The sequence below is a fragment of the Wyeomyia smithii genome, chromosome 1, assembly GCF_029784165.1.
Source record: "Wyeomyia smithii strain HCP4-BCI-WySm-NY-G18 chromosome 1, ASM2978416v1, whole genome shotgun sequence".
Taxonomy (NCBI): Eukaryota; Metazoa; Arthropoda; class Insecta; order Diptera; family Culicidae; genus Wyeomyia; species Wyeomyia smithii.
Window position 1 is genome coordinate 197031441 of NC_073694.1, and position 26709 is coordinate 197058149.

The 26709-nt window shown below is 38.4% G+C and overlaps 1 protein-coding gene across 1 annotated transcript in view; it reads left to right on the top strand.

Annotated features, from left to right (window-relative positions):
• Window positions 1–26709, top strand: part of LOC129733939 (acyl-CoA Delta-9 desaturase-like) — a 57362-nt gene that overhangs the window by 14063 nt on the left and 16590 nt on the right. Inside the window, exons 2-4 of the mRNA XM_055695564.1 lie at window positions 18456–18885; window positions 18948–19213; window positions 19300–19370. Coding sequence (XP_055551539.1) covers window positions 18462–18885; window positions 18948–19213; window positions 19300–19370 — 761 coding nt within the window. The 5' untranslated portion in view covers window positions 18456–18461. The remainder of the gene's footprint in view (window positions 1–18455; window positions 18886–18947; window positions 19214–19299; window positions 19371–26709) is intronic.

A 26709-nucleotide genomic window follows, 5' to 3' on the forward strand; every position in this document is an offset into this window, starting at 1 on the left:
GTCCGTATCGTGCGTATGCGTTTAACAAAACCTATACCAAGTTTTGTCACTTTTGCCGGTCGAACCTACTCCGAACAAAGCTTGGTTACTTACAAAAATCAACGTCCAACTTGCCAATGGTGTGGCCTAGAGGCTCATCCTGGAAAACCCTGCAATGAAGCAGTAAAACACAGTTCGTAATCCTCGAAACCCAGCGACGAAAAAACAAATAAACAACCATCGACAAAGCCGTCATCATCATCGGAAGCAACAAAGACAACAACACAAAATCCAAATGCGAAGCAGCCAACAGTCAAAACAGCAACGGAAAAAACATCAGCTCAAGACACACCAGCGCAAACTGAGGACACCTCATCCGATACCGATACTAACGACTTTAAAACCGTGGACCGAGAGACAAAACGAAGACTCCGAAAGAACAATGCCTCGATTGGAAGCGACAGCGAGATCTCAGCCAGCGAAAACGACACTATTGGGCCTGAACCGGCGGCAGAAAAGAGTGTTTGTTCCCCTCCCCGCAAAAAGATCACAACGCGTAGTACCAGCCAAAATGCTCCCACAACAGGAAAAAGAAACGCACCGAATAAAATGAATCTGATATGAAAAGGCTTTTCCGATTATGATGCATAGTTTGTTCCGATCATGTCACAAATTCTCTGATTAGATAAAATGATACATTTAAATGAGTTCACGTTGAATTGACCATAATTTAATGTTTCTGTAGAGTAGACAGAGAGATTGTTTCGATTGTTCGTGATTTATTGTGATATTAATTGGGAAAATGTGACAAGAAAATATGTGCACCATGAAAACAGTCTAAATTGTTCCGATCACGGTACATAACCTTACTACTCCGCTAGTTCAAGTGACAAGCGTTATTCAAACCTTTTATTGCTACTAAAAGGAAACTTTTGCAAAACCATCTTTGGTACACACTTAAAATTTTTTGCCGAGTCTCGGTAACTTATTGCCGAGAACGGCACCACTGAGTGCTCGGCTAAAAAAGTAATGACAGCTGTCATATTTTTTCGAAAATCTCGGTTCACCCAACTGAAATTTCGGCACAAAATATCCGAAATCTCGGTAGTAATATTTTGTGCCGAAATTTCAGTTAGATTGAACCGAGATATACGATAAAATGTGACAGCTGTCATTATTTTTTTAACCGAACACTCAGTGGTGCAGTTCTCGGCAATAAGTTACCGAGACCCGGCAGAAAATTTTAAGTGTGTACTTGCTACATTTGATTGCCACTCGCTCTAATGTTTTCTTTCGAAAGTGCTCAAAATTGCGAAAGATATGGCAGCACGAAAGTATGTCTCTTTCTTATTATCTCTAACAATAAACTAAGAGGACGATAATTTGTATTCCAGAAATGGAATGGAAATGTTTCCCCTCCATACACGTACTTATATGCCTTGAAGAATGCGGGACCGCTAAAAATAAAACTTAAGCATTTGCGATCAAAAAATATCAACAACTGCCTGCAATCCTGTGACTACCATCTTTTTTCCGGAGATTATAATCAGCCTGGCCTTATCTGGTCAACCGCTTGTTCAGGATTCTTGTATGCTGATCCCAATTACTCTAGCTTCTCTCAAACTGCTGCCTTTTTGATGGATATGCCGTACTTGACATTCATCAGATAAACTACGTCAAAAACTGCCGTGATCGCATCCTAGACCTTGTGTTATTCAATGCCAACGCCACCTCAAAGTGCACAGTCTTTCCCGTAGACGATCCTTTAATCGATCTGTACTCAAATCGCCCTGCCCTTTCCGAATCAGTAGCATGTAACAAACCTTTGCGGTGTGAAGCAGCCGGCTTCATCAATGGTTTTGACTTCAACAGGGCAGACTTTTGAAACACTCAATTATGTCCACCAAACTGATTGGAGTTCTCTTCCGAACGTTCAAAATAGGGTTTGCAATCCCGGGAACGATTTCCCGGGAATTGACTGTTCCCGGAATTTCCAGATCCCGGGAACAGAAATATTGATTCCCGGGATCCCGGGATTCCCGAGTTCATCGCAACATTTTGCAAGATTTAATATAGTCGTCAGAGTGCAAAGCACCTTTGAAGTAGGCATTATAGGGAGTAAATATTTGTTTGAAATAACGGTCAATTTTTGCTGGCCGTGTTATATATTATTATTTGCTTCAATTATTTGTCAAAAACATTTACTGTCTTATTCAGTCGACAAGAAATTGAACAAATAAATCCAAAGGGTTCGAAATGTTGTTATGCCAATTAAAACTAAATAACAATTAAAACAATAAAAACTATATTGTTACACAGATTATTTTACAAAAAAGCATCGCATCGTATGATGGTATAGCAAATACATTAGGTAAAATATGAGCGAATGGGCGCATATATCAAGATGGCTTGACAAAAAAAATTTTTTTTAATTCTTTTATCACCAATATTTAGTGGTTCATTTGTGAGTTCGAAATCCAATTTGTGGTAATTTGTGGTTAAGTGGTTTCCGAGAAATTTAAAAAAAACTGAGTCAAGCCATCTTGAAACATGATTTTTCTTCAAAGGAATCGGACAACGATGATATATACATCAATCGAAAGCTCTTAATTTGTGGTTCACGAAAATGTGATGCTAGGGTCATAATTACTAGTATTTGCACAGAAATTTGTGTTTTGTTGTTCACGTAGTTCTACGTTTTGTTCATTTGTTGTTGACGCTGCTGGCCGCTAGTGGCGTTGGCTGTTTTCGGTGTTTGTCACTGCTATACTGAGCGTGCGTGTGGGGAATATGGTAAATATCATTATTGTTCGGAGAAAAATTTTTACATTGGTATAGATTTAGGGTTTACTGACTAGTATGTATAACAAAGGTTTCTGCACCATTAGGTGGATTAATTCTGGTTTTTGATTTAAATTGAAATTTAGTTTAATTTTCAATTTCTTTGAGTCATATTTTTTTTTCTTGACGGTGTATATTTTTCACAAGGCATTAGTGATTCTCTAGTACACTTAAATCGCTTTTTACGCGGGGATACGTGCTACGTAAAAAGAAACCGCCTCAATTCCGGGATCCGCGTGAAAAAAAAACACGTAAATTCTGCAACCCGAGTGAAGAATAACCGTAATCCGCGTATGAAAAAAATACCGCGTGAACTCCGGAATCCGTGTAACAGAACCGCGTGAATTCCGGAATCCGCGTAGAAAAAACAACCCGTAAACTCCAAAATCCGCGTGAAAAAAACCCGCGTAGAAAGCGACCTTAGTGTACTGCAGTTTTTCTGTACATACAACGGTTTCCTAGCTAAGATGCTTAAAAGCAAAGCAATGCCCTTGGGGCTGCATTCCATTTCGAAACTCGGCCTTCTGTTTTTTATTATACACAGACTTTGCAGCCAACTGTTAAGTGTACAGGACAACAATTGCGGGGCTAGCGCTACGATCCTACTGACACTAACAGTCTCTCCCGAGCCGAGACTTAAACCTACGACAACTAGCTTGTTAGGCCAGCATCATCCCTCGAGACCATCTGGGAGAGCTTACTTTTTTTTATTCTCGTTTATTTTCCGTCGGTCTAGTTCCGCCACTGTTGTGGCCAATCACCGACGCCCAGGGAGGCGACTCCACACCCAGGACCCTAACTCACGACCCGTTTATTAACGGACCGGCGCCAACGGCTTTACTTCCTCATGCGATGGAAGGCGTGATCCCAGAGATTTTTCGCCTCAGAAAATCTCCCGGTGTCGGCTAGGATTGAATCTAGACCAGTTGGGTTGGTTGTGAGTGGATCACGCCACCTCACAACCATCGACACCTATGTCGGCGGTGGGATTCGAACCCAGGCGTCGAGCGTGGTTGACGGAGACGTTACCAACCACACTAGGCCCCCGCTCCTAAGAGAGCTTACTTATTCATTAAAATTTGATAAAATTTGTAGTTTTCTAATATCTCCATTTCAATCAATTCGTTTTCATTTTTTTGACGTTGACTAACGTCTATATCGAAGTTAGGCCCCTGAATTTAAAAATCTAGTAATTCAACCAGGGAAAACCAGAGAAAAGTGGTCAGGTTTTGAGCGCTTATTTTGCAGTCATCTATAATTTTATATATTATTTAATTATTATTTAATTATTTAATTTTATACTTTCCTATCTATTAACGCCCAGCTGAATTTTTAGAATTTCCTTAGTTGAATGTTTCGCTTCTGCTGTTGATGTTAATGATCTGACTTTTTTAATTACTCTTAATGGACAGTATATTTTAGATTTCTGACAAACATTTGATAATTTCTAAAATGTGTAAATATTATTTTCAACGCCTAAGATTTATTCTTACTTTCTGTACTGTGTTTAATATTTGTTTAATACTTGTTTAAGCATATTCTTATTGATTTCAGTGCTTTGAATCAATTTTTTTTTCTGAATAAACCAAATCAATTTTAAAAACATCCATTCGGATTCAATGCATGTTGATTTTATTCAGTTCTTTTTTTTTTTTAATGATTCAAGTTGCTTTACAAACGGCACGTTTTTCTCGACGGTGCCACTAGTAGGTTAACAGACCCGCGGACAGCAGACATCTTCTTTATTACTTTGCTCATAAGTTAGCACACATGCATGGAAAAATAATAGAGCAACATTAAGTTGGATCCCGGCAGCTTATTTGAATATTTGTTCCAATATTTCCGAAACATTTCTCAGAATCTAGGTTGAAAAAGGGATAGTTATTGTTTGCAATACCTACTGGTTCTGAAAAATAGTCCGTCGAATTTGGATTGCTTTCCTTTAAAAGTACATTTTCGTTACCGGTATCCTTTTTACCAAAAAATGCACACATTCATTTTACGCCTGGTTGGCGTAGACGTAGAACTACGTGAACAATAAAACACAAATTTCGGTGCAAATACTAGTAATTATGAACTTAAAATTACATTTTCGTAAACCACAAATTAAGAGCTTTCGATTGATGTATATATCATCGTTGTCCGATTCATTTGAAGCAAAATCATGTTTCAAGATGGCTTGACTCAGTTTTTTGGAAATTTCTCGGAAACCGCTTAACCACAAATTACCACAAATCGGGTTTCGAACTCACAAATTAACCACTGAATATTGGTGATAAAAGAGTTAAAAAAAATTATTTTGTCAAGCCATCTTAATATATGCCGAATGGGCTTTGCTATTGTTTGAGCAAACTGAGTTTTGAGCAAATATTGATTATAGTGCAATGCATATAAAATAGCCCGAAGAAATATTTTACTCAAAAAATGGAGTACCAAATATAACAAATATATGTCTTGTTCTTTGCCTGCTTAACACTCAGCTTACTTTTCAACAAACTGAAAGTATTGGAAACTCTAATAGATGGAGCAAGAGATGGAATCGGTGATTTAAAAGTATTATAGAAATCAAACGCCAGCGATGATTCAGTGGACTTAAGCAAAATTTTACAGGAGGAAATTACATTATTTGGGTTTAACGGAAAATTGTCAGTGGATCTGAAACGTTCGTTTAACGACGTAAAAACCCTGAAAGCTACTCTTCTGCAATTGCTGATGTTAGCTTGAATAAGTTTTGTTTTTCAATTCGTTTTTCATGCGAATTGACAACAAAATTGTAAACTTTATTTGAAATCTCATTTTTGCTAAAATTTTTTTTTCAATTCTGGTTCCCGGGAATTCCCGGGAAATGAGATTTTTCATGCCCGTCTCCCGGGAAACCAATTTCCGGGAATATTGCAAACCCTAGCGCAAAACGTCGACAGCGCTGTTGAATTGCTCGTCAGTATACTTATTTCGATGAGAATTTACAATACAAATAACGAAGAGGCCAATACAAGTGAAGGAATGTGCAACTTATTCGCGAAGCATTTTGCCAATGGAGACTGCTTTAGCAGACGTCCTGCGTTATATTTTGGACATTGATGGCAATCGAAAAAGTGAAACGCTCAAGTGCTGTTGGTTCAGATGGCATTCCGTCTCTAGGTTTATTAAAATGCGTCGAATTGCTCAATTTCCCACTCACCGTTATCTGCAATTGTTTGATAAGAGAATCTACATTTCCTACACGGTGGAAAGGGTCGTTCATGTTCCATGGTCAATTACTGGGTAATTGCATTGCTTTGCGCAGGTTACGTCATATTGCCTGAAGAACATTGGAAATGGTGACGTCGACACTGTAATTACGGGTTTAAAGGCCCCCCTCGACCGTGTTGACCATCGACTACTGATTGCAAAACTGCACCGTTTAGGAGCCCCATCATTTCTCACACCGGTGCACACCTCATGAAATGGAAATACTTTGCAGCAGGGAATATTCGCGGCGAAATTGTTACTAGGTGTTGTTGACGCACCTATAATACTGAACCAATTAAATATTTATGTGCCACCGATTCCATCACGTCGGAGAGACCTGCTGAGATTGAAGTTCCGGAGATCGGAATACAGACGAAATGAACCAATAATTTAGATATGTCGGCAATTAAACGAAGTCCACGAGCTATTTGATTACACTATGTCAGTAAAAGAAAAGCAAAGCCTCGAACTAGACCTTGTCATGTGAGGCTGAAGGAAATAAACAATAAACAACAAACAATTTGTGGCAACTTTTTGCAATTAAAAGTATAGCTTTTTCAGTCTCAGGGGGGTATCAAAACGCTACTAGGTTTTATGTCCGACGTTTTGGCCTTTGAACTTGGCCTTCCTCAGGGGATATAAAGTTGTGCCGTTTTTCGTTCAGCGTACAAAGCTTTACGATAGCCTATCACTTTATGCGTACAACTTTATATCCCCTGAGGAAGACCAAGTTCAAAGGCCGAAACGTCGGACATAAAACCTAGTAGCGTTTTGAAACACCCCTAAGACTGAAAAAGCCGTATTTCCCTTGAAACTTCATGTTCAAGCCGTCTTTAAATTTGATTAAAAGTATACACTTTTGATTCTTCATAACTTTGTTTCGAAGCAATAAATGACTACAACAGTAGAAAAATGGGATGAAAATTAATATAACTAACTCCAAATACTATCCAAAGGAGGGCGGAATATAAAAATATAATGAGGTACTTTGATCGACAAAAAAGAAAAAAAAATTTGTCCTGGAGCTCGAACTGGAAAAATATGTAAGATTATAGCTTTTTTTACATTTGCGTACCCCTAGCGGGCTCGGAACTACGGCAAAAGACCGTCGAGTAATTGCTCGCCAGGTTCGTCACTTATACGAGCGAAATTCATTCACTATTTTTTTGATGTTTTTGAATTTGACACGCTCTTTTGAAACATTTTCCAGGTAAACCTTGGAGCACTATGGGTTCATGAGGACAGCATACAAATAGTTTAAATAATTTTGAGTCAAATATTTGTAACGCAAGGAAGTTTTTAAAGTCCATTTTGTTCATGATTTCTATAATTAACAAGAAAAGGATCCTTTGGCCAACACCAGACCAGACCTAAACGATTCAATCGATGGTGAAACAATTGATCACATGAAAGAACTTCCTGGATTGATAACATTTGTCAACAAAAGCGAAAAAAGTTGCCTCAAGTTCAAACAAGATTATAGCTTCTCAACCATTCTTGTGAATTTTGATGCCCCTAGTAAATGCGAAAGTGCGTCTAAAGGCCGCAGAGTAATTGCTCGCCGGGCTCGTCACTCCTTCATTTGCTTACGGTGAAACTCATTTAAGTCTCCGAAAAAGTTATCTTTGCTAAGGGCACCAAAACTTAGAAGCTATAATCTTTCAATTACTTCCCGTTTCAGCTCTAGTGCAAAACCTGTTATTGATGACCAACTCTATTTCATATTAATAACACTGAGACAAAATACAGTAATGCGACCATTTTTTTTTAAAGATTTGAATTGCCTCGAGAAACAAGGAGTTCACAAAACTCCCTCTTGTGTTTTTCAATTCGATGTCCAACCTTCCTATTAATCATAGCAAAGTAGCGAGCTCTTGGAAGCTGTATGTTTCGTTTATCTAAGATCTGTTTTTGTAGACAGATATTAAGGGCATTACATAAAAAATCAAATCATTATGTGCATTTATGCTGATGAATTTTTATTTCAACATAGTTGTAGAGTTACTAAATCTTCAAGCTCAATACGATGTTTGATGAGGGACCCTAATCAACAACCTTTTTTAAGCTCACAGACAAGTTTCGATAAACTGAAGTGCCTACCGTAACGAAAGTCCCGGACAAGTTCAACGTGTAATATCTTACGTGTTGTTTCGAACGAACAGGTTTCAACCTTATTAAGATTTTATTTTGTTTTATATTCCATAAAATTTGATGGTTTAGATATCTTACCCCAGCATTCAAATTTTTATAGCATCCTCGTTCGTCATTCGAAAACTCTAGCACAGTAAAACGAAGCAAAGCGCAGATGCCAACATTCCACTGTTGGAACTTGACCTTTTGTTTATTGAACATAGTCTTCACGGCCAACTTTTAGTGTTTAGGACAATTCCTACCTTAGCGCTACCAGCACAAGCTAACTTTTTTAGATCCTATCAAAAATTTGGCAGCGAAATAAATTTAGAAAAATCACTGGCCTGAAAGTTGATCTTCTTCATACTGTGTTAGACAACTGTATCAAACGCTATCACCTAACCTAAGTGCATAACACATGACCTCACCTCAACCTACAATAAATCTACGACATAGCAAACGTCCCGATACTAGCTATACGATAGATTAGCTCAAAGTCGAATGAACGAAGCAAATGAACTTTCGTTTGAAACCTAACCGACCCACATCTTCAGCGAGCGGTTCGTTGACGAAAAATCTTCGTGGCAACTTGCTCGAAATTCGAGCGGTTACGCTACCACCTAATAACACGCTGTACGTCCTGTGGGGGGGCACAACATTTCACGCACGGAAGCTTGCCTAGAGCAAAATTGCGGTGTGTCGTGTTTTTTGTCTGTCTATTGCCAAACGATTTTTTTTTTCGAAAAAGAAAAACAACACAACACACAAACTATCATCGTCAAGGCCAGTAGGGCGGCGACTTGTTAGGACCCACCACCGCACGGGTGGTGGAACAGTTTTCGGTCATTAGTCCGCTTGGTATGCTTAATTGGAAATTCAACACTGGATACGTAACAGCCATACTAATGATCCGGTTGTGATTTGTCTGAATCAAACTGAAATGAAGTTATGTCGCGATAGATGGCTTGGAAAATGTAAATTTATTATATGTGTTATCAGTTTGGTGTCGCTCTGCGAGCAATCTACCATCGATGTCAGAGCCTACGAACTCATTTGAAACATTTTTATGGTCATCAAACGAGAAAAAATTGAGTTAGGTATATGGAGGACTGAGAAGTTTGATGAGGAAATGAACCGGTTGATCGTGTTTCTTATTAACGGTCCAACCTCCAATTTGCCTGTTTAACAATGAATATTCGGGCGTTGTAAGTCTCGTAAAACGTTTTTCTTTTCACCCAATGTGAACGAACAATGTTTCATTGAACTAAACATTATAAATCTACTATAAAATTCGCTTCCTGGTTTCTCGAAAAGACGGTCCGAACGTAAAAAATAAATAAAAATAATCTTGGTGGAATATTTGCGTTCTTACGTTGAGTTGAATCAAACCCATAGTTTCGTGCGTTTTTTATGTGGCGTTTTTAACGCAGGACTATAAATCGTACATGCTACCACCGACTGGGTTTTACCCGCCAAAGCTTCAACTTCAATGTACATTTTTATTGTGCATCCCCCCGAGCCGTTGCCGAGTAAAATTATCGACCTGGGATTTGCCCGACGTCAGCCTTGACATAGGTATCATCGTCCATCAGAAGACTGCCGTCGCACTTGTCAGCACCTGGTTTTAGAGTTTCAGAGCACGGATTTTGGCCACACTATTCTTTTTTATGGTCTGGTTCACCTGTTTGGCTAACTTAATATGACCTGATTTTTTACCGGAGTCGAATTCTCCTCACGGTACTGTGGGCAGCACCGAGTTTTCTGGCCAAATCACGGTCTGACAGATTGGGAAGATCATTTTCAAAATCTGATGATTGGCTTGAGGCTTCCGAATCGTCGTCAATGTTTTCCTATACCGTGCCATATGCTATTTCTGGGAAAATTTCAGCTGTTGAGCTAGCCTAGATGCAGACCACAATGGATTTTACAAATAACTCAGCACATTTTTTCTCCTTTTTTGGCATCCATGATGATTGTTTACAAAATACAGTCGTTTTGCGGAATGTCAAAAATACATGGGTGAAGCTTACAAAATCCCGACCAAGTTTGTTTTAATTTTATTGAAGCAAAGCATTGCAACTTACTATCAGAAGCTGAGGTTGAAGATATTCAGCAAGTGTGCTGAAGTAAGCCCAAGACTCTCGGACTGCAACAGCCGTCTAACTCTAACATCACACAACTCTAGCCAAGGAGCGATCCGGAAAATCCGTATGCGAGAGGGTTATCGTAGTTTCCATGCCTGCAAGTAACCAAACAGGACGGTGACTAAAAAGTTTACCAGGAAGTTCTTGATTTGGTAAGGGATTTGCAACCGTGGACAATAAATAAAGGTTCTCGTCACAAACACGACAATGAACTAGAAAATGTATAGGGAATAGTGCCTGCAGAAGCGTCTTATTCGATTTATAAGGGGTTAAGTGTACTTCAAAAGTAGTAGTGGTGTCGATTACGCTGAAAAAGACTTCTAATTGCTTCAAATCAGGTTGTTTATGGGCCATCCACATACCACGTGGACAGATTTTTAACGATTTTGACCCCCCCCCCTTCCCCCTCCGTGGACAACTGTCCATATAAGTTCTAAAAAAAATGTATGGACCGTGGACATTAGCCAACCCCCCCCCCCAAACTGTCCACGTGGTATGTGGATGGCCCCTTAGCTATATCAGATTTTTATATCATCTGAAAAAGCTTCATTTTCTAAGCAAAACGTGATTTTCCAAAATTTTCTATCGTTGTCCTTCAAACCACGAATCAAAACTGCTTGAAATCTGCTCGAAATCGCTACAATGACAGTTCGCCCATGTATTAATTGTCATTCAAGCGATTTAGAGGGTTTTTATTCTACATTTGAAAATCGAAGAACAATGATATAAAATTTTGAAAAATCACGTTTTGCTTAGAAAATTACACTCTTTAAGCTGCTATATGAAAATCAGAAATCCGCGATTAGCCGAACAACTCAACTTTCATTAAGAGTATTCGAAGAGAAATGAGCAAAACCACACCAAATAATTGTTCACACTACACCGCATAATACCTGATATCAGGCGACTCGTGCTTTGCAGGCCATATCACCATCCATATCACCTTATATCCCATACAATCGAGCTGTCATCACATATCACCTCGGCTACATGATATCGCGGATATCATATTCGAATACCAATCAAAACCTGATTAGCAGCTGTTGGCAACATGGCCAACTTAAGCAAATGACATTCGACGCAACCCTTCAAATTTCGCAATTTCGCGTTCCGTTTCCAAACCAAATAAAGCAAATCTCAAACCATATCTTCTCAAACCCAAAGTGATATCCGATATCATCTAGCGATATCAGGTGATATGCGGCGTAGTCTGAAAAAGGCATAAAAATGAAACAAATTTCAATCGACAATTTTTTATTTTAATGAAACTTTGAACATGTATCAGACTCAGTAAACTAAGTATATTTTACGTGTGAAAAAGATTTTCAGACTCGAGTATTTTTCTGAAAGCGCCGTATGTATTTTGGTACTGGATTTATGTAACAAATTCGTATAATCGAATAAATAGTACATTTCGTTGAACTCTCTACAAATCGCTAAGACAGGTTCGTATTTCCCGTAATTAGTTCGTCTAAAGTTACATCGTGAACAATCCCTAGATCTTGAGGATATTATCGGCACATTCTGGTTGATTTGCTTCAGAAGGTTGAGAGCGTCAACGCTTTCCTAGCAGCAGTTTGGCGGCAAACAGTGCTCTAGCTGAGTTCCGCAAACACTACACTGTAGAGTTTCCATATTAAGTACACGGCATCTATCCTCGTAGGGTGGCAGATCTGTTGCATTACTCCAAGGAAGCAATCTTAGTGCAAATTTAATGAACCGCGATTGAATTTCTACGAATCTAGTGAGTTTGTGGGGGGGCTTCAAATGATTGAAGCGGTTTCCAATAGGCAGCGAACAAGGATCGCAAGTAGTAGGGTTCACGAAAAATTTTGACAGCTATTATGATGAATCCTAGATCTATTTGCTTTAGCAATAGTTTTTGAGTAATGGTTTCTAAACAAAAGCTGCGTGTCCAATAAAACTCCAAAGTCTCTATCTACTCCAACTCTGGCAACCGGACATCCGTCAATTTCTTCAACCCACTTTTACACGCTAATGACTAGTTAATTTTTCGAACATTTCAATTAGCCGTTGTAGTTCAATGCAGTCTTTTACTGATTTGATGATGATTGAGATTTCTAGATCATTAGCATACGCAAGCGTACTGTCAGAAGGTAGAAATAAACAGATATCGTTGAAAAAGATTGAGTACAGTGAAGGTCCCAAGCTGCTTCCCTGAGGCACTTCAGAACTGTTTGTGAAGCTGCAGGAAAGAATCGATTCGATTTACGGTGGATTTACGATTGACTAAATAGGATTCCAATCATCCACCGAAATGAGGAGGAGCACCTATGCGCTCAATTTTTTTTTATGATCAACACGATCGATGGCAGCCTCAAGAGCTGTGTAGATTGTGTCGATTTACTTTACACCCTATAGCCTTGATGCAGAGCGGAAGGAATTTAACAAGATTATTGTCAGTTGACCTTACTTTGGAGAAAACATGTTGAGCAGGTGAACTTATGATCTGACCAGAGCAAAATTCCGTCACCAAAAGTTGAGCTCGAAAATTGTATCAGCAGGTTATGACGAAGTACCAAGGATGCCTGCTCATCGACGATAAAACCTACGTCAAAATGAATTTCCAGGCCAAACATTGTACATGGCGACGGCAAGAGAAGATGTTCCTGCGACGTTTGAGTTCGCTTCTATGGACAAATTTGCCAAAAGAATGATGATTTGGCAAGGGATATGCAGCTGCGGAGCAAAGACCAAAGTGTTAGTGACGAATAAGACGATGGACTCGAAGTTGTACAAGGAAGAATGCCTCAAAAATCCCGTACTACCTTTCATTAAAGCCCATGAAGGTCCCGCGAAGTTTTGGTTAGATTTGACGAGTTGCCACTACAGCCGGGAAATCATCCAGTGGTACCACAATAATTACGTAAATCCACCCAGCTGCCCGTAGTTCCAGCCCATCGAGATTTTTTGGGCAATAACGAAGTGAAAGCTTAAGAAAAGTGGAAAAATGGCTTGGGACATGACCCAGATGATCAAAATGTGGAACAAATGTGCCAAGGAAGTTGACTCCGAAGGTGTCAGTCAGAGCAGCCTTTGATGTAAGAAATAAAGAAGAAAGTGCGAATTGTCATCAGAAAAGAAAAGAAATTATTTGTATTGATATTTTTTCCTTGAAGTACAGTGAATTACCTTTGTTTTGATGTATTAACCTTGTTTGTACGTCTATCCGTTACCAATACAGATGATTTGATTATTCCGGAATCTAAATGGGCATAGTTTTGATGTCATACTTTTTAATTAATAAAAATAATAGTTTTTGTTAATATTTTCAAAGAAACGAAGTTTTATTTATTTATTTATAAGTCTTCGAAAAAAAATGGTACAGACTGTTCTAATAACTGCTTATTCTAAGTTTAAAGGCAAATTCGGACAAGTTAAAATCATAATAGTTCGAAACATTATTGAAATTACGACAACAAACACTCTTCCGGAATATTCCAGTGAAAAAAAATATCAATCTTTTGAAAGATTGGCTTCTCTCTCATCGATGTGACAACTCTTGTAAAACTAAAATAAACAGTTACTTGAAGTTAACACGACTTTGCAAGGAATCCAATTATTTTTCATTTTGAGGGAAATGTTACCATCAAACAAAAGGAGCATCAATGGGAAATCCACTATCACTTTTCAACTTTTTATGACAAATTTTAAAAAAAAACTAAAAATAAGACTTCTTTTTTTCTCTGTGTGGACTTATCACTGTGACATTTGTTTTCTGTACTCCGCACTTCATATTATTGGCAGTATCACTATTGAAACAAGTGATACGTTTATCATTTATATCCGTGCTTGTGTTAGAGATTCACCCTTCCGTTTCAAGCTCACTGCTCTTCTTTACCGAGCCTCCTCCATCCTACCAATATCGTCTAGTTTCAGTTCCCTAGAGAGAGACTTCAACTAACGTTTCTCTTTGACCAGGTTCTAAAGGGTAAACACCACTTCATTCGAGTTCTCATTCGATTGTTACTAAATCTTCAGGGAGTATAGAGAAACAATAAGAGCTTGTTTTGGTATCATTCATTTATTTCATTTCACCTGTATAACCGAGTGCCTTAACCCCAGCCATGAGATTTTGCATGACATAAGAATCGAATATTTTCGGTGTATTAACCCATGCCCTCTTCAGCTCTTTCGGCACAAAATCGACTCCGTTCGCCTTGTACCACTCTTGGTGGGATGCCAAACCCGGCCAGAAGAGCGTCGAACCATCGTGAGCCTTGAGAAAACGAAGGAGCCGCTTCTGGGGGCACTCTTTCAGATAAACTTGCCCATTGCTATCGATGACGAACGGAGTGCTCCGCTTTCCGCAAGTGCAAATGGCTTGCCAGATCAGAAACTGCTTGGCGAATTTCGAGACCTTGTGCATCCTGAAGTCCTCGGGAACATCAAACCTATCTTTGGCCGTCACGTGTAGGTTTCCAGGAACTTGAAATCTGCCATGTTATACGTCTCATCATCCATCACGCAACAGTGTGGCTTGGTCATCTTTTGATCGTACAACTTCCACGCACGACTTTTGACGTTCGTATTTTGCTTCTCGTCTCGATTTAGAGCCCTCTGGACCATAAACGAACATGGTCTGGCTCCTTATGAAATGTTTAATCAACTGACAGCATGTAAACAATACACATAAAACTATTTGTACGCAATTAGTAAATTTTACCCAATTTATAAAAAGTTAGTGCAATGTCAGTGTGTGCAGATTTGAAGTGAAATACCCTTCAAAAGAACTAGTGTAGTTTTTTACTACTTCAACTGGGTTTTTTTACTACTTTAATTGGAAAAAATGTGGTCGTTCTTAAAAAGACGGTAGGTTTCAGTTTCCACAAAACTAGTAACATGCCTGCATGTCAACGGAAAATCCTAAATTTAGCGATGTGGGAGGTGCTGTTTACTCTGTTGGTGCGTCTGCTATGAAAGACAGCGAGATATTTGATATCACCACCTGCCACAACTCTGCTCACTGCTGGTTGATCCAGTTTCCAGTTATATCCGCTACTTAGAAAAGCTGCTACTAAGTTAGGTCTGTTCTTACTAACCACCCATTAATAAAATGATGGGTTTGAGCAGAAGCAGGCAGTTATACAAATAACCCGACAGCACATCACCAGTTAACTAAGTAAAATATTTTCTCGACCGTGTTGGGGAAAGCAAACATTAGGCCACCAATCAGATCAATCGAAATCATCATTTCACCAAGGCCTGCCAATTTGCATTGTACAATAGTTCGAATGATCAAATTACAATTTTCTGTATTCGGGAGGGCGCATAGATGATGTTCCAATCGATTGCTGTAAAAATGAAGAAAATCGGTTGAAAACTGACTGAGCTTTAAAAATTAAAAGTTTTTTAATTTTTTAATTTTTATGACGCAGTTGATGTTTTCGATATTTCATTTTGTATCCTTACATATGTTGCCGTAAAACGTAGATTTACTACGTCAAAATGCAAGAGTTTCGCTATTTCCTCACAGTCCACATAAGCACTGATGAAGGCACCAAGTAGACGCCGAAATACGTATGAGCACACCGTTTAAAGTGATAAGAGAAAGTGATAAAACTGCTACTAAGTTTGGACCGTCCTTACCATAACTCATAAGTAAAATGATTGATTTGAGCAGAAGCAGGCTCTTATATAGCCCAAAGGGAGAATTCCCGGTTAACTAAGTATAATACTCTATCGACCGTGTCAAGCGAATTAAATGATTAATCGGAGGTCGAAATCCACATTTTCTAAAATTACATTAGTTCGAAAAATCCAATTGTAATTCTCTGCATTTAGGCGATGATTTTACTATCGATTGCTGCAAGAGCTAAGGAAATCCGTTGTAAACCAACCGTCTTATGAGCATTCGAAATTACACATATTTTTTACATTTCTCGTTTTTGGAGTTTTATTTTACACCCAGAGACATAGTTCTACATAAAATTTGTCCTTAATCCGAACTAGGAAAAAATTAAAAGTTATGGGTTTTCAACCGTTCCTGTGAGTTTTTGGTGCCGCCAAGTCGGAAGTGCGCAAAGTCTCCAGTGACTTAAATGAAGGCAAACTTAGAAGCCACGAACCCGGCAAGCAATTGCTCTGCGGCCTTTTAACGCACGTTCGAGTTGGCTAGGGACATTCTCACAAGTCATATGAAGAAAAGACTTAAAATTCGGTAAGTGTTAAGGATTTTACTTTTCTCCATTTTAACTCAAAATACTACCCAACTTCAATTAGCTGTTTTACTGGGTATCCTAATTTTTTGGCTGGGTTACAAATAGTCACTCTACAGAACGAACGAATTCTAGAAGAAATTTCTGATTAGAAACAGCTTACTTTTAATAGTCACTTTCATTTCGACTACGTGTTTTGTGATTTTCCGGCAAATAACGACGTATCTTGAAACATTCGTAACAAACACCCTGTGTAGGCTATACTCACGTAACATAACTCAGCGATGGACGTCATCAAAAAAAACCACAAACTCCAATCAGGATTGGTGTAAACAATTTATCATCGTAATGCTTTGTTTTGTCATGGGCAAACGACAATCGAACAACAGTGTAGAATATTTGGAACAGAAAAACTCGTATGCGGCTTCGCCACAGACAATCGTGCGTCCCCATCTAGCTAGCTTGGGAAACTTTACCTTCCTTTGAGAAAGACAACATCGTAACAAACAACGCTCGCAAATTGTTGAGCCGCAAAACCCGGTCATAAACCGTTCGCTTGCTTCGCTTACGCTGCTGGTGACAATTGACAGAACAGCGGAGACGCGTCAAACAACGAAATCGATCAACCGGTTGCGCCATTTCGCACTCACATCCGACTGAAGCTAAGTTACTGGAAAATCTGTCATCTGCGGGTCGGGTACCGCAAGCAGTAAAAATGATTGAAGACCACTAACAGTGCAATAAAAACTGTCTGTATGGGTAATGCGCCTTCAAAACCGCGGTTAGTCTTGCAGTTTCATTTGAAAAAGATCACTTATTTCATTGGTGGTTGTGAAAAACATTATTCGTTTAAGCCCATTCGAGTGATCACGTGTCATTCACCGAGAAAGGTAACCGCTTACATTACCGTGCACATCAAAATATGACTGATGACACTTTGAGCAGTTGAAGAATTCTGTAATTCATTCACATTGTCGCTCAAAAAGGGTAATTATCGGTTCGGCGAATAGCGTCTTCATTTCGCGTCGTGGAAGAAACGAAAGAAAAAAGATCAAATCGGTCGGTGGAATATTGAGTTCACTCAAGGACCACGCCGTCGCCGTCAAGAAACAGGCGGCCCAGAGGTTCTTTTGTTGTCCCAGCCGAGTGAGCATAAATCACTCGGTTAATTCTCGCCCGGTGTGTCGGTCGCGTCCACCTTGAACGTCGTTGCCGGGCCGCGCATGCAGCTTCACTTGGCAATATTTGCACTTGCAGTCCGCAGCAAATAAAGCGTTGAAAGTGCAAGTAGCGCTGCGTAGCTGTACATTACACTATGACGGATACCTCTAGGTTAGGGCTGCAAAAGGTCCCGTATTTCAAGGGTTCGCGTTTTATTGGTTTGCACTGTTCGCGTGTATGCGGCGCTGAATGACACAGGCACAGACAATATCTGTAGTTTTTTGTGTCGATCTGCTTGATCTTGAGCCGTCATGCTTGGCGCTGTCCAACGCTTTGAGTGAACTCGATGGATTTAAGGATTCTTTTGATGGGAAAGAATATTGTGACCTAATACGGTGCAATGCAGGGGAAGGGGGTTTCCTGCACATAACTGCTGGTAATGCAAAACCATGGTTTTCAGATTCAGAAAAAGGCATACCTGCTAGCATTTTTTTTATTTCTTTGATTAGATTGAACATTATCCGATAAAAGATCATTCTACACCGTTTTGATGAGATAAACGCAAAAAACGATGATCTGGGTAAAAAAAACTGGAATAAAATCTGAACAGACACTAAAAAAGCATTTTTCACCCGAAGATAGCATTAAGTTTTACCTTCTGATTAGTTTTGGGTTATATATGGCAAAGAGTTGGCACTGACTGAACTACACAACGGTTTATTTGAACAGCACGTGCGCATAATAAATTGACATTAACCTTTAGATCCCATTTTTCGATTACTCTTTCCAGAACACGATGGGAGCCGATTTCCAGCAGAAGTTGCTTCCCTGCTCGAAAACAACCGAACTGATCGACGCGACGATGGCGGCGATGGCGGCGACCAAAAACAGCCCGCCATCATCGACCTGCAGCACTCTCCCCACGCTAAGCCAGCTCCACGACGAGCTCTCGAGCTCGGACTCTACGCTGGATGCAAAACAGTTCCAGAAAGCCCTCTCCAATTGTAGCGACCTGGCGCACGATGCGGAAGTGGACAAGAAGCTTAGGGAAATCGGTTCAAATACGCCCCTGCTGCCATCCGAAATTGGAACGGATTTTAACTTTAAGCGGGAAATCGTGTGGAAGAATGTGATAGGATTTGCGGCCCTGCATATATGCGGCTGGATCGGGTTACATTTGGCCTTCTGGCAGTACTGCGATTGGCGAACCACCCTCTACAGTAAGTAACTTTTCAAGTGAGAATCTAAACGTGCATCAACAATTCACCATTCTATTCCGCAGCTGCATGGTTGATGTACATGTCTGGTCAGGGAGTCACAATGGGAGCCCACAGGTTATGGGCCCACAAAGCATTCAAAGCGAAGCTTTGGCTAAGGATTCTACTTCTGTGGCTGCACACGCTAGCCGGTCAGAATTGCCTCTACGTGTGGGTTCGCGACCATCGTCAGCATCATAAGTTCTCCGACACGGACGCAGATCCCCACAACGCAAACCGTGGATTCTTTTTCTCCCACGTGGGTTGGCTGTTATCCCGTAAACACCCTAAGGTAAATTAAATAATTGGGCTCCAACGCTCTTGAGTCGTTCGTAACTGATCAAACTTTTTTCGATTCGCCTATTATCACTCGTACAGGTCATCGAGTATGGCAAAAAAATCGACATGTCCGACCTGGAAGCGGATCCGTGGATCGTCTTTCAAAAGGAGTAAGTAACAACCAGAAACAAAAAAAAAAAGAAACATCTAAGGAAATCATTTGTCGACCTCCATCTATTCTAATGTTCAAGTTCGAGAGCAAAGCCATTAGAGACGCGTTCACTTTCCGTGATGCTGTCCGGTGAAGTTCAAGCGCACTCCATCGAGCAGCAAAGCACTATGCGACGGCCTTGCAAAGTAGACACAAACGTTTGATCGTAATTCGGCGTTGCTTTTCCCCATACAATTTCGGCAATTGCTTCGCACTTGATCATTACCGCACAGACGGTGCGCGAGCAGCCGTATTTTGCGGTCCTCCTTTTGATTTTTAGGGTGGTTCAATTGAACACGACTCGATCGCTTATTATTATTATGATTTGGTTTGTTGTTTGTCATTTCGCATTTCACGTTGAACCCTCCTAAGCTAATTTTATCGAGTAACCGTTCAACATCATCAGCAGCGTTGTTGTACGCTCCGACACTTATGAATGGAGTGAGCATGAATAGTAAAGATATCAACAAAATAATGAAAAACCGGCAAGATTACTTGCACTGTAGCTGGCGCAGTAAAGTTGACATTGAAACCGGAATGACTGATGTCAATGGGCGGTCCGTGATGGCGCTTTAGCGCGCAGCTCTTAATATCTTAATACCACCAGAACATGTTTGATACTCTTTTTTCGGCTAGTTTCGTTCTGCACTAGCCAGATAAAATCAACCGTTTGACGGTCAGCAGCTTGTCGCGAATTAACATCAAGAACAGTTACTTTACTACACTCAAAATATTTTTCACGTTATTGTTACGTGAAAGTTCCTGTACTTATTCATTTTCTGTCAGTTTTCATGATTTATGTGACAAACATAACATCTACGTGAAAATCACATGCATACTATGTTTTATTACGTGGTATCTACGTGAACTTGGCAACGTCAAACAGAATGAACTCTCCGTGCGAAAATATACAAGAATCAAAATGGCGAAGCTGTTGTGTAATTCGGTCTCTGAACATAAAATTGATTTCACCGATGGCTTGCCAATGAGTGAGATTTAGAAAAACCATAATTCGACATGGAATCTTTAGCTTACAGATTTTGCACAGATTCAGTTCAAAGATCCAGGAGTTACCTGAACATAAACAGTAGCAGCTAACAGTAATTATCGACGGTGGATGTCTTAATATTTGCCAGTTTTTATGTCGTTCAACCCATTCTCGAATTGGAAATTTTGCATCCCCGTGCGATTTATCTAGCAACATATTTCAAAAAATTCTGTAATCTAATTTCTCTCTTAAGAATTTGGGAAACCACAATCGAAATTTATACGTTTTATAAAACGTAGTAGCTATCCGTTAATCAAATGCTTTTTACTTTACCGGTGGTTAAATTCTACGTGAAAATCACATGAAACGCATATGTCTACTGAATAATATTCACAGGATAAATCATCTCACTAGATCATGATGAACTCAAATGACAATCACGTAAAATGTACGTGAAAATGACAGTGAAAAATATTCGCATAACTTTTCCGGTAATCATAACGTGAAAATTATTTTGAGTGTATGGTCAAGTTGCCGGCCAATGCGAACAACAACAAATGGTTTAACTGAGCCACCTGTTTTATACTAACGCATTCTTTACAGACTTTTCGTTTTCTTTCTCCGAGATTATTGTCAGACGTTTTTATTTACATTTCGGCTTGCAACAACCAGGCTAGTTCTTTCGAGTGTAAACAGAAAAATCAATAACGTGTAATTATAGTAGGGTGCCAATGGCAATTGATTTTTTGAATTTCGTTTTGCGGTAGGTCTCAAAAATCTTGAAAAGTCAAAACAACTCATAATCAAGTCCTAGAAAGTCGTTTTGTTCCGATTTATTCGACAATCGCGCTATTCTTGAGTAGTCAAAAAAATGAAACTTTGACCGCTTTGACACACCACTTCCCGAAGCCCGATCGAGCTGAAATTTTGTATTGTCCTAAATCTGCGTCGAATACATACAATTTATAGCGCTTTTAAAAAAATCAAATTGCATCATTTTCAAATGGCTGTAACTGCTAACTATCGATTGTTTGCTAATGTAATTGGGGTGGAATTTGTTCAATGTGTATTGTTGATACTGTGTAAGTTGCACTCAGCTGTTAATGCAATCGTTGTGAAGATGGAGTCAGAAGAACAGAAGAGGCGTAAAAAGATTTGCGCACATACCTCGAAAATCCGAATCTTTCTCGTTGTGCAATCAGCAGAAAGCTGGAAATGGTTCAATCTACTCGCGTTTTATGTCAGTACAACGTGCGTTTGGGCATCGACCGGAAAGGAAAAGGTGGCCAAAATGGAGCTCCGTATAGTGTAAAGGATCACAAGCGAGTAGTTCAAGCTTCTAAGAGGAATCCGAACAGTTCAGTTAGAGATGTGGCTAAAAATCTACATTTGAGTAAAACTTTCGTTCAAAATGCAAAAAAACGTGAAGGATTACACGCGTACAAAGTTCAGAAGGCACCGAATCGCAATGAGCAGCAGAATACGGTAGCGAAAACACGTGCACGGAAGCTCTGCACCCAGATGTTGCCAGAATTGCCTCCAAAAGTGTTTACTTCCACTTCTGAGGTCACACAACGGTCCTACATCTCTCTGGCCGAATTTTTCCGCGTGTCATTACTCGAAAGATGTTCTGGAGTGATACGAGACTAAGGAAGTCGATTTCGTACCGAAGCATTTCAATCCCTTGAACGCACCTGAACTGCGGTCAATTGAGGAGTACTGGGCCATCATGAAGCAGGCACTTCGGAAATATCTTAAGGAAGTAAAATCGGAAAAGGACATGAAGAAAAAATTGATTTCCACATTAAAAACAGTGAATCCGAACGTTGTACAAGACCTTATGAGCAGTGCACAATGTACAATGCACAATGGTCCAGAAACCAAATTTAGGGGGAAATTTGGGTCTAGAGCTTTATAGCAATGTTTTAGAGAAAAACTTTCTTCTACGAAATCGTTACATATAACAAAGCGCCTATTGAAAAATTATCAAAATTAGAGTGACCAAAGTTTTCGATGGAATCAAGCATCTAACTTTTTTATCTTTGTAGATAGAAGAAAAATTTGTTCTACAATATTATAGCTCCAATAATTTTAAGTAACTTTGTAAAAAAAGTTTTTCTCTATCTTTGAAAACAACCGATTTATGAAAAAACACATTTTGCGCTCTAACTTCTTTATTTCAAGTTTCACCTTAGAACTGTCTTCAAACGACTTTTAGAGCTTTTCATGAGATTGTTCTCTGAGATTTGCAATGCTGATATTGTAAATATCTCAACTCTACTCTAAGTTATTATTGTTTTTCATCAAAAAACATGCGTTTTCAATTTGTTTGGCATTCTTTTTAAGGCAAACATAAAAAATATCTCTTGGTCTCATTTTGAAAGGCATACTTGACTCTATGAATGGAGGAATTTTGAAAAATATGTTATTTTTTAAATTTGAGTAAATTCAATTTAAAAACATGACAAAAATTTCAATAATTTCATATATTACGCCCAGAAAAGCACGCAGATTATTTTTCTTGGTATTTATTTTTACAACTAGAAGTAATCGCCATTAATTTGATTTAAAATTTGATTTAAAAAGTTCAAAAGTTATGATTTTTTTGAAATAGAATACATCGAATATAACCGTTTTTTTTCTATCTACAAAGATAAAAAAGTTGGATACTTTTTTTTTAAGGGGTGGATTTGTTAGTAGCTTAAGTATTTATGATAAATATTAGTAAATAATGAGTATGTGTGTCCAATCACAGATGGTGACTTCTCAACACTGTTAGAAATTTGTAATTTTAATTGTTGGGATTTGTTTGCTTTCGCAATTAGGGGTTATCATTCGTAGGGATTTAAACCTACTTGTCAGAAAAGGGGAAGTAAACGTACAACTAACTTAATTGCTAACTTATTGGCTATAAAGAGTGCTTATCGTAGCAATTGAGAATTGCAACGATTTTTGTCGAAAATTGTTAATAATTTTATTTGACATAGCTTCTAATGGTTCAACACCAGTAAGTCTATGTAATTCGAGTGTACCAAACCAAGGAGGACGCTTCAAAATCATTTTCAGAATTTTATTCTGAATTCTTTGGAGCGTTTTCTTCATTGTTGAACAGCAACTTGACCAGATCGGTACAGCATAAAGCATTGCTGGTCCAAAAATTTGTTTGTAAATCAAAAGTTTGTTCTTTAAACAAAGTTTAGAATTCCTGTTAATGAGAGGATATAAACATCTCGTATATTTGATGCACTTGGCTTGTATACTCTCAATGTGCTCTTTGAAAATAAGTTTTTTATCGTAAATTAGTCCCAAGTACTTAACCTTGTCAGACCAACTTAAAATAACCCCATTCATCTTGACAACGTGATTATTGTTTGGCTTGAGGAAAGAAGCCCTAGGCTTATGCGGAAAAATTATCATTTGAGTTTTAGAAGCATTGGGAGAGATTTTCCACTTTTGCAAGTAGGAAGAAAAAATATCTAAACTTTTCTGCAATCGACTGCATATGACACGAAGACTTTTTCCTTTTACGGAAATGCTTGTGTCATCGCAGAACAATGACTTTGTGCATCCTGGAGGCAAATCAGGAAGATCTGAAGTGAATATGTTGTACAGGACTGGACCCAAGACTGAACCTTGAGGTACACCTGCTCTGACAGGAAATCTATCAGATTTTGAATTCTGATAGACAACCTGCAGAGTTCGATCAGTAAGATAATTTTTTAAAATTTTGATTAGGAAAATTGGAAAATTAAAAGTTTGCAATTTCGCAATCAAACCTTTTTGCCAAACACTGTCGAATGCTTTTTCTATGTCTAAAAGAGCAGCTCCAGTGGAATAACCTTCAGATTTGTTAGCTCGTATCATATTAGTAACTCTGAGCAATTGATGAGTTGTGGAATGCCCATGGCGAAATCCAAACTGTTCATTTGCAAAAATTGAATTTTCGCTGATGTGTGACATCATTCTGTTAAGAATAATTCTCTCAAACAGTTTACATATTGAAGAATGCAAACTGATTGGTCGATAACTTGAAACTTCAGCTGGGTTCTTATCCGGTTTTAAAATTTCCATAATTTGGGAAAATATGCAATTTTGAAGCAGCAATTGAAAATTTTCACTAAAAATTCCATTGTGCTCTCAGGAAAGTTGGATACTTGATTGCATCGAAAATTTTGCTCACCCTAATTTGCGATAATTTTTCAATAAGCGCTTTATCATATGTAACAACTTTGTAGAAGAGAGCTTTTCTCTAAAACATTGTTAAAGAGCTCTAGACCCGAATTTCCCCCTAAATTTGGTTTCTGGACTATTGTGCAATAGTCGGAAAAGTAAGATTTACGGAAAGGATTTTTTTTTAAATTTTCTACTGTCGATGATTTTGTCATATACAAAAGTATTGTAGTGTCAAGGGGCTGTCCGTAAACCACGTGGGTTGAGGTTTTTTTTTTTCAGTTTTTATTTTCGAAACAATAGAAAAACTCGTCAGTGTATACAAACGAATGTATAATTATTCGCATTCTCAATGTGTTCTGGACCAAATAAGTGAGATATATGAAGAATTTCTTTGATGAATCACCCAAAAATTTATATTATACACAAAAAAAATTAATCATCTTTCTCTACAAAAAAACGCAAATTTTCCACAAATTTTTAACATTGTCTCTTAAAGAGCACGAACAGGGCTCTCAGGTACACTATCAGGAGCTGTGCTTACGCATGCTTACATTTGATGTTCTTGAAGGTCAAAATTGGAAAAATTTCCAATATTTTCTATGTGGCCTGCGGCAAACTCTGCAGGGTTGAAATCAAACACTCTCCCGGTTTTAGGGAGCTAATATAATTAGCTCCTAATTGCATGCAAACATACCATAACAGTTTTAGTAGGATTTTATATATTTCAAAATGTTCAGAAAAACTTTTTTCCTTCATTTTTGAAAGAGGTAACTTTGGAAGCGTAACTTGATCCGTTTTGTGTATCAAGATTTCATTGATAAATTATGAAAATATAGATCAGAAACTACAAAATCATGTGTTCAAAACTTCGTAAATGTGAAATTCGCATTTTGGTAATCTTGGCCACAACTTTATATGGAGACCGTCTTACATATGTGCAGTGTTAAGAGGAAAGTTCATCTACTTGGATATAGGAATGAAATTGAATGAAACGAACAGTGAAAAAATTAATAAAACACCTATTTCCTGTACGCACGATCATTCAACCATGCGGAACGCTTGATGAAACAAAATTAATTTTATTGAAATAATTCGACTCAATCCTACCCTAACAAAAGAATCGAGGAGAGACAATTCTCCTGTCCGATTCTTCTTTCTCGCTCATCATATTCGCGGCCAAACGCCGGTTATTTACTTATTCGTCGCTGTTTCTTTATAATGGGAAACAGAGTGTCAAAAATCTTCAACGTTCTCATGAAAAAAAAACACTAAAGTTGCCAGGTGCGTTAAAAGCACTGAATAAAGCCTACACGCGCGCAGCTACTGTTTCAGAAAATGGCTGTGAAAATGGAATTTAGCCATTTTCCTAATAATTTCTGGTTTCCATATTCTGGAAAGGCCTGTTCATCTCCTCCTACTCACGAGCCGTGAGTTCTCTACGAGAAATGACTTACGCCGGTTTGCTGCTGGTTTATAAATATAATAAAAATTTAAAAAAAGAATGATTTCACCATTTTTTTCCTGGTTTTTCAATTATATCGTTGCTTTCAGAGTCTCGTCGTCGAGTCAATGAATCGAGAGGGGGTTGCCAGTGGATGATTGTAGGATCTATATAATGCATGTTTATGACGTAGTTGATTCTAAAATACTTAATTTCAATGTTGTTTTTTTGATTCTTTTTATTTGTTTACCCTAATTTTTTCTTATTTTATATTTTATTTTGTTTCATCAATGAATAAGGGGAACGTACATTATTTACGCAATGAAAAAAATACTATTCTCGACATCCTCTCCTTTTGTATAGATCATCCAAAATTTTTCGTACGGATTACAACGCTTTGTCAGGTAGTCGCCCTTTTCTTTCTTCTCAAGCGTTACGTATTTTATGGACGTTCCCTTACGACTTTTGAGCTTTAGATGAGTCATTTGTAATGGAAAAAAAAATAATTCCATTATACATAATCGAGTCTAAAATTGTATAAAATAATATAATTGAGTCTATTTTGCGGGTTTGAATTGATTCTTTTCGGTGATACTATGCTATCAATTCAAACCCTCAAAATAAAACAAACGGTAATAAAAACAAGTTTCAAACATAATTGAGTCCATGATAATACTTCAAAAGATGCATCAAAAC